The sequence below is a fragment of the Trichomonascus vanleenenianus genome (genome assembly GCF_965637985.1).
Source record: "Trichomonascus vanleenenianus strain CLIB 3782 genome assembly, contig: TRVA0_021S, whole genome shotgun sequence".
In the NCBI taxonomy this organism is placed as follows: domain Eukaryota; kingdom Fungi; phylum Ascomycota; class Dipodascomycetes; order Dipodascales; family Trichomonascaceae; genus Blastobotrys; species Blastobotrys vanleenenianus.
In genome coordinates, this window is record NW_027481866.1 from 89,934 (window position 1) to 103,663 (window position 13,730).

Sequence of the window (13,730 nt, forward strand, 5' to 3'; positions counted from 1 at the left end):
ATTACCAAAATATACACATATTTCTAAAGATGACGCCGATCAGGGGCGCCATAAAAGCGGCGTTTTATATGGACCTCACGTGACTTTTGTTTACTTTTCGTCCCGCAAAAACCAAATGTCTCAGGCTGTAAAGTCCATAGAAACGAAGGAAGTCCAGGGAAAGGATAAGCCACTGCTGCGTACGTACGATCCCCTGTACGGTTAATTACAATACTGCTTCAAAGTATATACCCCTACCTAGTGGCTGCCAAAAATACCCTGCTTTTAGAGATATTTGCTGAAATTTTTTTAGATACCCGCAATAAAAGTCCACCCCCCTGTAGCAGTAGTTATAGTAGTATGATTGCATAATGTCCAAGTCCAGTGCCCCTTCAAGTGTGTCTTCGCATTCATCGTTCTCGTCTTCTACGACTACAGCGACTACCGCCACAGCGGCGTACTCAAATAATGGATCGATATCGTCGCTCAGGTCTATCGACGACCGGCGTAATTTCTCTGCGAACCAGTTCACTCTACTAGAGGAGCTGGGCAGCGGAAGCTTTGGTGTCGTCTACCGGGCTGTGGATAACGTCATGTCCAGGGTCGTTGCTGTAAAAGAGATTGATCTAGAGAGCAGTGACGACGATATTGATGAGATCCAGAAGGAAATCGCCATCCTTGCTGGGTGCAACAACTCGCGAGTGACAAAGTACTACGGATGCTTTGTCAAGGGCCATAAGCTATGGATCATAATGGAGTACCTAGGGGGTGGCTCAGGGCTCGATTTGCTGCGACCGGGCACTTTCGATGAAGAGTCGATCGCCATTGTGTGCAAAGAGCTCTTGCTAGCACTCCAGTATCTGCATGAAAACGGCAAAATCCACCGAGATATCAAGGCCGCCAACGTTCTTGTGTCCTCTGACGGCGATGTAAAGATCGCAGATTTTGGAGTGGCGACTCAATTGTCGAATAACTTGTCCAGGCGGAATACGTTTGTCGGCACCCCCTTCTGGATGGCCCCTGAAGTCATCAAACAGGAAGACTACGGATACAAAGCCGATATTTGGTCTCTGGGAATTACAGCAATTGAGTTTGCCAAAGGCGAACCGCCATTGTCGGACTGCCACCCCATGAAGGTGTTGTTCCTGATCCCGAAGAACGATCCTCCTCGACTTGAAGGAGACTTTTCTCGCGACTTTAAGGACTTTGTGGCCGCATGTCTACAGAAAGATCCCAACAAGCGGCCGTCTGTGACGCAATTGCTCAAGCATCGATTCATTCGCAACGCGGGGAAGAAGAGCCGCCTGCTCAAGGTAATCGAGCGACGGGAGAAGTACATTGACAAGCGACCGCGGAAACAGAAAGTATACCAGCCGACTATTCAGACTGTTGCTCCTCTGGGTGCGGCAGATGACAATGACGATGATGGTGGATGGGACTTTGATACAGTCAAGCCGACCGAGGGGTTCATGGCCATGGCTGTCCCCGAGCAGCCGTCAACCTTCCAGTCCGCCCCTAGCAACCATCCACAATATTCACAGAGTAGCAAACAGCATGATGAAGATGACGAAGACGATGACCAGCGTACTGGCATTGGCACTTTGGATGGGACTACTTATAATAGCACAATGGACGCTGAGTTCCGAAACTCGGCCAGCAGCCAGAGGCCGCTTCCGCCGATCCCGAGTGGCACTACAAGCTCTCGACGGACTTTGATTTCGGACAGTGTTGTCGCGAAGGCGATTGACCATGTTCTGTGTTCTAAGAAGTTGGAGAACCGCAATGATGCGCTTGCTCTGAAGAACATTGTTGGGTGGTTCCAGGACGGGTCTATATCCACTGCGACAGAAACGTATTTGGTGAGGAAGATCTATCAATATGCCCAGCGCGACCGGCATTACCAATCTGCATTAAATAAAGAAAGCGCTGAGAGCTCTCTGCGGAAGCGCGATCCGGTGGAAGAGCTGCTCCTTAATCGGTGGCTGGATCAGAATTACGAGCGCCACAAGTAACGCGTTTTTTTTTGTATATCTTCGTTATTAATATTATTGTAATTCAAGTATATAATTTTACCTGTGATAATAGCAATTGGTGTATATGAAATTTGTTGGAAATCCAATTCGCGTCTCAATTATCATGTCGTATTCTAGGTTAGCATCATCACTATATCGCCCACCCGAAATATCGTTACTATTTAGCCGGGCAGAATGCAATGTATTGTGGTTAGAACTCAGAGTGGTCCAATCCGCCATATTTGGCCCAAATGGGCAGACAATTCTCCTGAATCACATCTTTGCCCTTAGAGAAGAGCCCCGGAACGCATCCTTTGCACTTTGGTGAATTGGGACAGTTGAAGTACGGCGAATGGTGGTACCCAATATCCTTAAACCAGTGGATTTGCTTCTGGTCCAAGAAGAGCCCAGCTGCAATGGAATGCACTGGAGCATCGCCCCATCGCTCATAAAAGAACCCGCCTGATCGATCTAAATGGTCAAAGTACTTCTGATACGCCTCAGACCGCCAGAAGTCCATGTCTGCAATCTCAAAATTCGACCAGAAATGGCAAGTAGAATACCCCTGGGCAATTCGGTTGTGCTCTGGCCGGTTCGATGAGTCTGTAAGCCAACCAATTGAGCTGTTCTCGTGAACAAACTCCGGGTACTCAGAAATAAACTCTAGAGTAGTAGGCCAGAGGGTTCGAATACTCTGTGGCGAGTCGTACAGGTTGATATTGAACCCATATGCCTTCTTAGTGTCCTCCATGAACTTGAACACGTCGTAGTCAATATCGCAGAAATACTGCGTCTTTGGCTCAACACGCCAGTACCACCTGAACTCCTTAAGCCGTGGATGGTGGAAGAACATGCCTGAGTTCCACCTGCACATCCGGTGGTACGATTTCATGAGTGAGTACTGCACTTTCTCCGACTTGAGATAAATCTCAGAAGCGTTCTGGAGCTCTCCATTGATCCACGACGGCTCCAGCCAGTGCTCAGGCGGAACCACCTCATAATGCACCTTGGCTTTCGTGAGCTTGCTCGTTTCTGTTTTGAACTCCTCCGAAAAAGGTTCGTCGTTGAGGAACGTCCAGGGATAGTTGAATTTTGAGTTGAACGTCCGCTCCACGTCCTTCATAGTGTTGATCAAGTCTTTAAGCTCGCTATTTCTCACCAACGAGAGCAACGTAGCGTTGACATTCTGGTGATCTGGTCCTGGTCGACTAATAAGCTCCTCAGGGGGCTCGATGGTGTCCTTCATAACCGGGTTGCGTGAGAGGGCGTAGGGATATGTCGGGAACCACTGAGCGTCCAGCCTGATCCACAGGCAGGCAATGGTTACTATGAGAGCGAGAATAGCCGCCAGAAGAACGGCTACTCGTTTCCTCAGCCTGATCATTTATTCTTTAGACCGTTTGGACCGTCTTATGAAATATCAACGTGGGGCCCGCGCTTTAATTTTTCAAACTCCGCCGACACACCCCTTGTACCTTCACCAGTTGTAGTACAGTATCCCGGTGGTAGCTTGATATTAGCGAGTCGATAAACTTCTTAATAGGCAATTTAAGTGATGTATTGAATGGATAATGAAGTAAGTGATGTATTGAAATTTTTAGTGTTTGGGCCAATGCTAACGTGGTTTACATGTAGTTCGATAAAACAGATCGAGCAGCTTAACGAACGAGAGCTCGAAGAGGGCATTCCAATTGAAGCTTCGTGGCATAACGACTATAAGGATACAGCATACGTGTACATTGGGGGACTTCCTCGAGAGCTGACCGAGGGCGATGTTCTGACGATATTTTCACAGTTTGGCAACCCGGTGCATTTGAATCTTGCGAGAGATAAGGAGACTGGGAAGTCCAAAGGGTTTGCGTTCTTGAAGTATGAGGATCAGAGATCGACTGTTTTGGCAGTGGACAACTTCAATGGGACAGAGATTATGGGGCGCAAGATCCGGGTAGACCATACGCGATATGAGCCGAAGGAGGGTGAGGAGGAGTATAACGCTGTCGTAGACCTCCTTCGGGATCCTAATTTTGAAGGGGATTCAAGAGACTCGCGAGAGACTAGAAAGAGGAGGGATTCAAGAGAATCTAGAGAGAGGAGAGAAGATTCGAGAGAGAGAAGACATCGAGATAGAAGGGAGAGGGACGATCGAGAATCAGGCGAGAAAAGCAATGTCGAATCCAGGGAAAGGAGATATAGAGATTCAAGGCATTCTAGAGACTCAAAGGAGAAGAGAGACTCAAGAGAGGGAAGAGATTCAAGAGAGAGGAGAGATTCAAGAGAGCGACGAGATTCAAGAGAGAGAAGATCACGGCATTCACGAGATTCAAAGGAGAAAAGAGATAAGAGTCCAGATGACCGTTACTCTTCGCGTCGCCGTGACAGATCCGAGTCACCTTCTCGTCGACATCGGAGGGAAGAGGATGAAGAACTAAAAGATGACGAAGATCCGATGAAAGATTATTTCAAGTCGAAGAGAAAGTCTAGGAGGTAATTGGTTTGTCTCTCTCACTGCTTATGCGAGCCAAGCAATCATTTGATGGTTATAACATAATTGAAAGAGAGGAGAGACAAGGGTGATAGGAGAGAGAGACTCAAGTGAGAGGCTCGAGAGAGAAAACAGACTCACGAGAAAGACCCAAGGGAGAAAAGATACTGGAGAGAAGAATGGGTAAGCCCAAGGAACCTACGAGGAGAGGATAGAGACAACTACAATGAGAAGATGAATCCGTTACCTCGACCACAAGCCAAACACAAAGGAGCACCATGGGTTATATTTCTACTACTCTACTTCCTACTGATCCCTCTTTAAAATATCCACCCTTCGACTTTTATAAAGGCTTTCCCGCATTAATATCCCGATTAAGTGGGCATTGTGGGCTATCCAGGGGTAAAATGGGGCGCGCGAAAAACAGCAAAAAAAAAACCGGCCGACGGGAAGATACCCGGTCGCGCAGATTTGAGTTTCAAATCTTGCTATCGAGCGATGCAGCGACGGGTTGGGGATTCGGTGCCCTCGACGCCGAGCCAGAAGCGCCATTTCAGCTCGACCAAGCTGCTGCGACGGCCCAGCCCAATTGAAGACCCGAGTACCCCGGCCCAGAGCCAGTACTCGGGGCATATCCGGCCGCCCCACCGCCTGTCCTCACTGAGCCAGGTGACGATAGCTCCTCTGACCCCAGAGACAACCTCATCGCCGATGATGAGCCCATCCATGGCCTCTCTGGGAAGCTCGGGGACGGTCCACTCTGCCTCGCGGCGTAGCTTTACCAAAGGGGCGTATACAGGTTCGCCTTTATACTACGGGCCAAGCACGAGTGTCTCCTCTCTCGGGTGCGAAGGGGACCGCCCTGCCATTGTAAGCAGCTCCTCTTCTTCCTCTGAAGACGGTTATGAAGAGGGCATGGACTCCGTAGAGCATGATGCGTCGTACTTTTCGCCGCACAGGAGGCGGCTCAGCGCCGCACCAACTCATGAGCCGCACGATTCGTTGCTTGGAGGGTCTTTCCGGCACCGGCTGGCCAAGGCCGAGGAGAGCCGATCAGTAAGTGAGTCGTTGCTCGGGGCTGGGGGGCCGCGGGCTGCCATTCGACAGCTCAAGACGAGCTCCAAGGCTCTCAAGCCCAAGGTTAAGAGCTTTTTGCGTATTTCACGCGACCTGCGCGAGGAATTGTCGCCGCTAGATTATGAGATTAAGCGCGAGGCCGAAGTTACCTCGGCACTGCGTGATGACGAAGACACTGAGCCCTCGTTGAAATTCCCGCCTCCCGTACACCATAGCCCGTTCTTGGAAGAAGAGATTAATAAGCCTAGGCAGCGCAGGCAGTCCAAACCATTTGTACTGCGCAGCTATGGAGGGTTCGGTGGACCTTCTGACACTGATGATTCTGATATTAATGTACCACTGTCTCCCAGTGCGTCGATAAGTTCGAATGCCAGTGTGCAGAACTATTCGAAGGGGTTGAAGAGGAAGGCGACGTTGGTTGAAGAGTCGGAGCCCACGGTTCTGAAGCGTAGAGCAGTCTCTCCGGGGCTTTCTTCGCCAATTGTTGGTGGTAATTCTAGTCCAGCTGCAACGCCGGGGCCCATTTCCAAGCGAGCAAGTTTAAAGCAGATGCAGGATGCTTCGGAGGGGTTCCAGAATATGACTTTATGACGACATGTATATTTATTTTACGAAACTGGCGCGTTAACAATATGAATAAGTGCTTTGATATGTACTGAGAGATACAGTACCTAGCAGTAGTGCATATGCAATCTATACTGAAAAATGCTTGAGACAGGGACTGGATTACTAGTTTCCATTCCACCATGAATCCTTTTACAATGCAGATTTTTAAACTACTCAACGAAGTACCGTGAAAAAAAAAATTCGTGGATGGTCGATGAATAACATCGAATAAATTCCTACTGAAAATAAAAAGACGACTGTACTGGTTGGTTGCCCTCCCCTAACCCGTAGAGGTGGGAAAATGCATCATAGGCTAAGCTCGCCCAATAGACCATCAACTAGGCCTCCAGGTTGAGTTCACCCAATAGACCGTCAATTAGGTCTAGCTGAGAATTGTATTCCCTCTCATACTGAGAAACATACAACTCCTCGTCATAGACCTTCTTGCCAAGCTCCTTCGTACCATCGGCATCCTGCCCATCGCCGAAAATAATACCATACTTCTTGGCCAGATAATACCGGATATCATCAATAAGCTCAATAGTATCCGTCTCCTGCCGTTCGAAAATTCTTTCCGCAGACTCCTGCACAATAAGCTTGAACCTTTCATCCGCAACGAACTCTTCCAATCTGTCCGCTATCAATCTGGCAACATATTTTTCCAGTCTATCAATTCGCAGCGTCCATCCAGCGCGCAGAACACTGTATATTGGCAGGCTCTTGGGTAGGTTACTGCCACAGTTTGTAATAGTAATGGCAGCCAAACTCTTGAGACGGTCGAGCAGCAGCAAATTTGCCGCATACATGACGTTCATTGCCTCCTCAATGGGGACCGTTACTCGGTCGGTGTAAAGGTAGGTAAGTACCAGCTCAGCGGTCCTCACGTTTGCCACAGGCAGAGTTATCACCGGCAACTGGTTAGAATCAGCCACTCCTTCCGAAAATGACGACGTGAACATGGTAAGATAGTACTCGGACCTTACTAGCATAGTCTTGTGAGCAGGGTAGTAATGTACAGTTTCCTCCTTCACTTCCAGATCGTCATTTTCGTGTTCAATGATAAGACAAAGAATGGCGTCCGGTGCTGAAGGGAGATTTCTAAACTGCTCAAAGTCCTCTTGTGAAAGATCATCGTCGTAGGGCCCGAAAGTCTTGCGGCTTCCAAGAACCTCCTTCTCCAGCAACAATTCAAACTTTGTACGCGCCTTCCACATATCAGACTCACGTTGGTCTCGCGACTTGAATAGCCGGTTTTTTGCTGCCCTCTCCTCAAGGTCTTTCCTTGCATACTCCAAGTCATCTACGAGTCCCTGTAGCCGTAGCTTGCGCGCAATCTTAAGAATCTCGTTCAGAGTGTACTCATCCCGCGGAAGAAGCTGATCATAGAGGTATATGTAGCGTAAAACATAATTGAATGCGCTGGAGTCGCTGATTTTCAGCTCGACACTCTTCTTGTTCTTCCAAGCTCCCTGAAGGTGATCAGCAAAGTAGTCGCTCTGAAGAGCCAAAATGAACCTGTGCAGCTTAAATACAGCTCCATCCAGCGCTACAAATTCAATGTCATGCGTATCGAGCGGCGGGCGTTTCGACAGGAAGGAGGAGACGTGAGCAACGAATGGCTGCGCCGTGTCTACCGCTTTGGAAATGTCAAATTTCAGCAATAATTGCCGAATTGTGTCGTTCAGCGCTCCATACAAGCATCGCTCGCCCTGGAAAGTGTCACGATCACACACAGCTCCCTTTTCCAGCAAGTATTTGACTACTTCCAAGTGGCCGCAGAGGCTAGCAAGGATTAAAGGTGAGTAATCGAACTCGTCAATGGCGTTAAGATGAGCGCCAAACGACACCAACTTCTCAACCTGCTCGAGATCACCACTCCTACAGGCTTGACAAAGCTCTACAAAGCGTTCCCGGTACTCCGGGTCTTTTATTTCGTCCACCCGGATGGTATCATGGAGACTTGATTCCTGGGTTTTCTCATTGAGATACCGCTTAATAAGCTTCCCTTTAGGCTCGACTTCCATTGTTTTCTCTTTTCTTGTACCGTATATGGTATGTCAGTCTTCTGGCAGAGATTCCTCAAGTCTTTTCGCGATATTTAACTTCTAACTACGATATTATCGCCAGTCAGGATCGTATCGAACGGTATCGGAGTTAGTACTGGACAGGTGAGACATCCGGAGAGAGCCACCCACGTACCTTGCACTTCACTTCATTTAACTTCCTTCGAGGGTGACGACGCAGTTCAATTTGCCAGGGAAAGCTGGTCTGATTTAAACAGAAACGAACAGAGAATTGCATATCGAGAGCATCGAGGATATCTAGTTTTGAAGATCACTTACGGGGAGCATAGGCGATGAAAGTGCTGGTCAAAGAGCAGCCACGATCGTTGGCTCTGGCCTCGAGGGACCACGTCATGGTCTTTAGATCCATCATGACCCCTTCGCCAAAGAAAGGGCGCAAGAGCGATGAAGAAGAGGGCCCCAGGTGTATTGTCGAGTTTGCCCAGACGGATTCGATCGGGCTACAGTCGTACAAACCCTTGTCAAGCAATGAATGCCACGGGTTCCTCGGAATCATCAATATTGACAGCGATGTTTATTTGTGTGTCATTACGCGACAGGCCCAGGTGGCTTCTCCGCGCCCGGGGGAGACGATTAGCCGGATCTATGGAGTAGAATTCCACTGCTTAACGCGGTCCGACTGGGACTTCATAACACTGGACAGCAATGGGTATCCGATAGACGTGGGTAGCCCCACTCCAGGGGGTACACTGGACTCGCGGGCCCCTAATTTTGAGCATCCATGCACCAGTTTGAGGAAGCTACTGGGTAATGGCAGTTTTTACTATTCCACCGACTTTGATCTGACAAGTGTTCTTCAGAATCGGTAAGTATTTCCCACTTCTTGACTTTTTAACTGGCACTGGTTGGATTTCAATTGACCCATTAAGCTGTTATTGGCTTGATTACGGTTTGTAATGGTTCATCAGAGATTTTATCAACTCTATTGAGTCTATGATTTTGATGGGCTATATTCACCTGAGCATGATGGAGCAGGGCTTGAATAACTCAAAAGGAGATAAAAAATTTCGCCAACTGAGTAAAGGAATGCTCTAAGGAGATATTACATGCTGGGATTGATGGCTTAAATTGACAGGGAAAGTGCAATTGATGAAATGATCTAACCGTTTATTAGTGGCCCGGAAGCGAAGATTATCAACGTAGACACCATCGACGAATCGTTCATGTGGAATTCCTACCTGATGAAAGAGCTGATCAAATTCCGTTCCCGCCTTCCCGAGGAAGAGAAAAACCAACTGGACCGATGCGGCTTCCTTACTACCGCGATTCGAGGATTTGCATCCACTACTACAACGACAATTGGCGGTAAAGCAGCATATCTGACACTTATATCTCGCCAGTCATGCAAACGGGCCGGCACTCGATATAATGCGAGAGGTGTAGATGACGAAGGAAATGTTGCCAACTTTGTGGAAACGGAAACTGTCCTCTACATTGAAAACGACAAGTGCTTCGGCCTCATTCAAGTGCGAGGAAGTGTGCCAACTTTCTGGGAGCAGGATGTTAACCTGCTCACTGCCAAGGTCAATATTACAAGGTCAGTAGAAGCCGCCCAGCCGGCATTCCAGAAGCATATGGGCGGTCTCCTCAACCGGTTTGGGTCTGTACAAATTGTCAATCTTCTGGCGAACAAGCCTGGTGAAATTGACCTCACAAAACAGTACCGGAAACACCTCGAAATATCTCAAGGACTGCGGCGAGCCAGTAATGTCTCGATGACTGAGTTTGACTTCCATGCGGCAGTCGCCCGCGGAGGATACGCCATGGCCGCTAAAATCCTGCCCAGACTAGAGCACAAAATGGAGGAGTTTTCGTACTACAGCTACGATATTAACACGGGAAGGGACTTTATGGAGCAGATTGGGGTGTTCCGCACAAACTGTCTCGACTGTCTTGATAGAACCAACATGATCCAGCAGCTCATTTCCAAAGAAGTACTCGGTATTTTCCTTAGTGACACTGGCCTGCCGAGTAGTCCGGAATTGTGGAACAAGCATAACTTTATATGGGCAGATAACGGCGACCAGCTGTCCCAGATTTACGCAGGTACCAATGCTCTGAAGACCTCTTTCACTCGAAGCGGAAAGATGAACATTGCTGGAGCATTGGCCGATGTGACCAAATCTGTTGGTCGAATATATATCAACAATTTTGTGGACAAGGGTCGGCAGAATGTTATGGACGTGCTACTGGGTAAAGGCGAGGGCCAGCTAGCAGTGGTTCTTTATGATCCTATCAATGATTATGTCGTCGCAGAGCTCCATAGAAGGCGGCAGGAGTTCTCCTCTCAGCGAGACATTAGCATTTTCGCGGGCACTTTTAACCTCAATGGCAAGTTTTGCGACCAGGACCTCTCTCCGTGGCTGTTCCCCCATGGAGAAGCCTGTGACTTGTACCTTATTGGGTTCCAGGAGATTGTTGAGCTTACGCCTGGCCAGATTCTTAACACTGACCCGGGCAAGCGAGAGATGTGGGAGAAACGGGTGCTTCACTGCCTTAATGCTCAGAATAAAGGCCAATTTGTCATGTTGCGATCGGGACAGCTGGTGGGGACTGCGCTGCTGCTGTTCGTTCGGCGCGACGAAGTGGAGAATGTTCGGGATGTCGAAGGTGCAACTAAGAAGACTGGTCTGGGAGGTATGGCTGGTAATAAAGGTGGTGTAGCGGTGAGCTTCCGGTTCTGCAACACAAGCTTCTGCTTTATTACTGCGCATCTTGCTGCCGGTCAAGGTGCCGTTGAGGAGCGTCACGACGACTATAAGACAATATCTAGCGGGCTGCGGTTCTCACGAGGAAGGCGAGTCAAAGATCACGACAGTATCATCTGGCTCGGAGACTTCAATTATCGAATCAATCTTGGTAATGAAGTAGTACGACGAAGCATTGAGAGTGGAGACCTCCACACTCTGCTTGAGCACGACCAGTTGATAAGCCAGATGGAGCGAGGGGAAACGTTCCCTTACTACCACGAGGCGCCCATTACGTTCCTTCCTACTTATAAGTTCGACAATGGGACTGATACGTACGACACGTCGGAGAAACAGCGGGTGCCAGCGTGGACCGACCGAATTCTGTCGCGGGGCCCTGGTCTCAAGTCGCTGAGCTACGGCTCTGCGCCGCTGATGTTCTCAGACCACCGTCCCGTGTTTTCTACCTTCAAAGCAAATATTCTTGTTATTGACGAGGAGGCCAAGGAGGCACTTGGCTCTGAGCTGTACAACTCTCGGCGGTCCGAAGTGGGCGACATGAACGACCTTGTTAACCTTATTGACCTCAACGAAGTCATGCTCACCCATGGTCTGCCGCCGCCTAGCACGGATACGAAGAAATGGTGGATCGCCGGCGGCCAGCCTGCGAAGGTGAGCCTACGGCCACCGCATGGAGACATGATACTGAACCCAAACAAGGTCAATCCGTTTTCGGTCGACTCGATGACCCAGCCAGACTACATTTCGAAGCCAGCGCTTCCACCGAGGCCACCAGTACAGAGAAATGATGCGGTTCCTCCGCCTCCTCCTCCTCCAGCTCGAGGGTCCCAGGTTTCACTGGCTTCTATGGAATCATCGGCCCCTCCGTCTCTCCAAGCCCCTCTTATTCCCCGCCGAGCAGCCACCAGCCCTCCTCTGCAGGGACCAGCCAATTCGGCTCAACAGGGAGCCCCAACCAGTGCGACTTCGAAGCCTCCTGCTCTGGAGTCCACAAAATGCAACTCCAAAGGCAAGCCGGTACCAAATGTGCCTCGTAAACCAGTAGCATTACGTCCAGCCGAAGAGCACCCGCCGCTCCTTCCACCGCGAGCAAACACATTGCCACCGCCACCACCTCCGCCCCGAGGGTCACGCTCCAGTTCAATCATGAGCAGTCACAGCTCCAACAGCCTCATGGATGACCCCCAGTCTACCGATATGAAGTCCTGGACCCCACTTCAGCCAAAATAACCCATTGTACTATATATCTTCCACCCCAAGCCCTTGTATTACATGTATGATATCTCTTATGTGTTTTATGGGGGGACCAGTCCCCCCAGACCCCCCTGTGGCTCCGCTTCGCGGAGGGCATCTCGAGTCAAAATGATCCAACGTATTATATGATAACTTTTAAGTGTTATAACAGTCCCCCCAAACCCCCTGTGGCTCCGCTTCGCGGAGGGAAGCTTCAAGCAAAGTAACCAATGAATTATACGATATCTTCTAGGATACTCCGGTGGGGGCACCAGTCTCCCTAAACCCTAGCTCTGCTCCGCAGAGGTTATATGCGATTTACTGCTTCTCTTCGCCAGTTTTCTCCTCAAGAATGTCATCCGTGGATTGTACGTTCGACTTCAGCTCCTCTTGCAGGCGCTCTAGCTCCTGTAGCTCCTCCGACGTTATCAGGGCATCAACTTTGGCCTCGATTCTATCCAGCATCCTTTCTAGTTGCTGATCGCCCAGTTAGTGCCACAATACCATAAAAATCTAGCGCAACAACATACATCAGCGGTCTTTTCTCCCTTTTGCAGCTCCAAGTAAGCCTTGGCCAGGTCGACATCGCTTCCCTCTACGGTCATTTTGTTGTAGTTGCTTCGTGTGAAGAACCGACGTTGATCTTAGTGTTACGGTTGAAGGCGGTTCGTCAGCCGCGCCGTCTCTAATTGATCAACCTGGATACGAACAAGACAACAATTCGTTCAACTCGTTACAGCCGCTTATAAATCCTTTGTTACAACCAGTCGCAACTGGCGAAAGACCCTCGTTACAAATGGTTACAAACTTTTGTTACAATCCGTTACAAATCTGTGTTACAGCTATAAACAAAGTTTTAACAAGCCCGAGGTATCATGATTGATCTCTCATTTTGCTATGCTTCGCGGTTGCGGAGCCCTAGGGGCAATAGTATTAGCAGTGGAGTGTATTCGAGGGCCAGCCCTCGAGCTCCCGTAGCTGGGGGCCAGCCCCCTGACCCCCGTATCGTGCGTTACGGTTACGCCGTTACAAAGTCCTCGTTACAAACTCCCAGTCTGTATGTGCAAAACTCCCGTGACAATCCGTAACAAATAGCCCAATTATGACGAATATCTCTTCTCTTGACAATCGTTAGGCTTAGGAATTAGAAGATTATTGAATTTGTGATGGTAATTTATTTACCAAGGCAGTTCATATTTGATTTATTGTGAGTAGGAAGGAATACCGAAGGAAGCCTGGGCTAGAGGCTCAACGCATTCACTTGAGTGAACCACTACTGAAATACCTAGTGCATACAATACTTGCTATCAATGCTATACTTTAGACATACCCTCCTTGAAAAGATAATCTCTACGCTATAAATTCCAGAATTCTTCAATACGAGAAACCCCTCCGCGAAGCGGAGCCACGGGGGTCTGGGGGCTGGCCCCCAGGGAAACACACCCCCGATACCCTCTACCTGATCAATTGCCTTTAATACTTTCCTCAACAGCTTATACGATAACTGAGCCTTTAAAAGCGTGTAAGCGAGGCGGAGGTTGTGGGAAGG

General features: G+C 49.1%; 7 protein-coding genes across 7 annotated transcripts; 4 read left to right on the forward strand and 3 right to left on the reverse strand.

Annotated features, from left to right (window-relative positions):
- Positions 1–350: 350 nt before the first annotated feature.
- SPS1 (STE20 family serine/threonine-protein kinase) lies at positions 351–1,991 on the forward strand (the record flags this gene model as incomplete). The annotated part of the gene is made up of 1 exon (XM_076685073.1): positions 351–1,991. One exon carries the CDS (start codon positions 351–353, stop codon positions 1,989–1,991), a length of 1,641 nt encoding a protein of 546 aa, XP_076540670.1.
- A 211-nt stretch (positions 1,992–2,202) lies between these two features.
- KTR4 (glycosyltransferase family 15 protein) lies at positions 2,203–3,375 on the reverse strand (the record flags this gene model as incomplete). Its single annotated transcript, XM_076685074.1, has 1 exon — positions 2,203–3,375. The coding sequence occupies one exon, from the start codon at positions 3,373–3,375 to the stop codon at positions 2,203–2,205; it is 1,173 nt and encodes a 390-aa protein (XP_076540671.1).
- A 187-nt stretch (positions 3,376–3,562) lies between these two features.
- On the forward strand, positions 3,563–4,479 carry IST3 (U2 snRNP complex subunit IST3; the record flags this gene model as incomplete). Its single annotated transcript, XM_076685075.1, has 2 exons — positions 3,563–3,567; positions 3,627–4,479. The coding sequence occupies 2 exons, from the start codon at positions 3,563–3,565 to the stop codon at positions 4,477–4,479; spliced, it is 858 nt and encodes a 285-aa protein (XP_076540672.1).
- A 492-nt stretch (positions 4,480–4,971) lies between these two features.
- TRVA0_021S01024 (uncharacterized protein) lies at positions 4,972–6,141 on the forward strand (the record flags this gene model as incomplete). Its single annotated transcript, XM_076685076.1, has 1 exon — positions 4,972–6,141. The coding sequence occupies one exon, from the start codon at positions 4,972–4,974 to the stop codon at positions 6,139–6,141; it is 1,170 nt and encodes a 389-aa protein (XP_076540673.1).
- A 353-nt stretch (positions 6,142–6,494) lies between these two features.
- TRVA0_021S01046 (uncharacterized protein) lies at positions 6,495–8,180 on the reverse strand (the record flags this gene model as incomplete). The annotated part of the gene is made up of 1 exon (XM_076685077.1): positions 6,495–8,180. One exon carries the CDS (start codon positions 8,178–8,180, stop codon positions 6,495–6,497), a length of 1,686 nt encoding a protein of 561 aa, XP_076540674.1.
- Positions 8,181–8,512: 332 nt separating this feature from the next.
- Positions 8,513–12,178, forward strand: INP53 (polyphosphatidylinositol phosphatase Inp53p; the record flags this gene model as incomplete). The annotated part of the gene is made up of 2 exons (XM_076685078.1): positions 8,513–9,045; positions 9,355–12,178. 2 exons carry the CDS (start codon positions 8,513–8,515, stop codon positions 12,176–12,178), a joined length of 3,357 nt encoding a protein of 1,118 aa, XP_076540675.1.
- A 321-nt stretch (positions 12,179–12,499) lies between these two features.
- On the reverse strand, positions 12,500–12,786 carry TRVA0_021S01090 (uncharacterized protein; the record flags this gene model as incomplete). The annotated part of the gene is made up of 2 exons (XM_076685079.1): positions 12,500–12,658; positions 12,712–12,786. The coding sequence occupies 2 exons, from the start codon at positions 12,784–12,786 to the stop codon at positions 12,500–12,502; spliced, it is 234 nt and encodes a 77-aa protein (XP_076540676.1).
- Between the last annotated feature and the right edge of the window lie 944 nt (positions 12,787–13,730).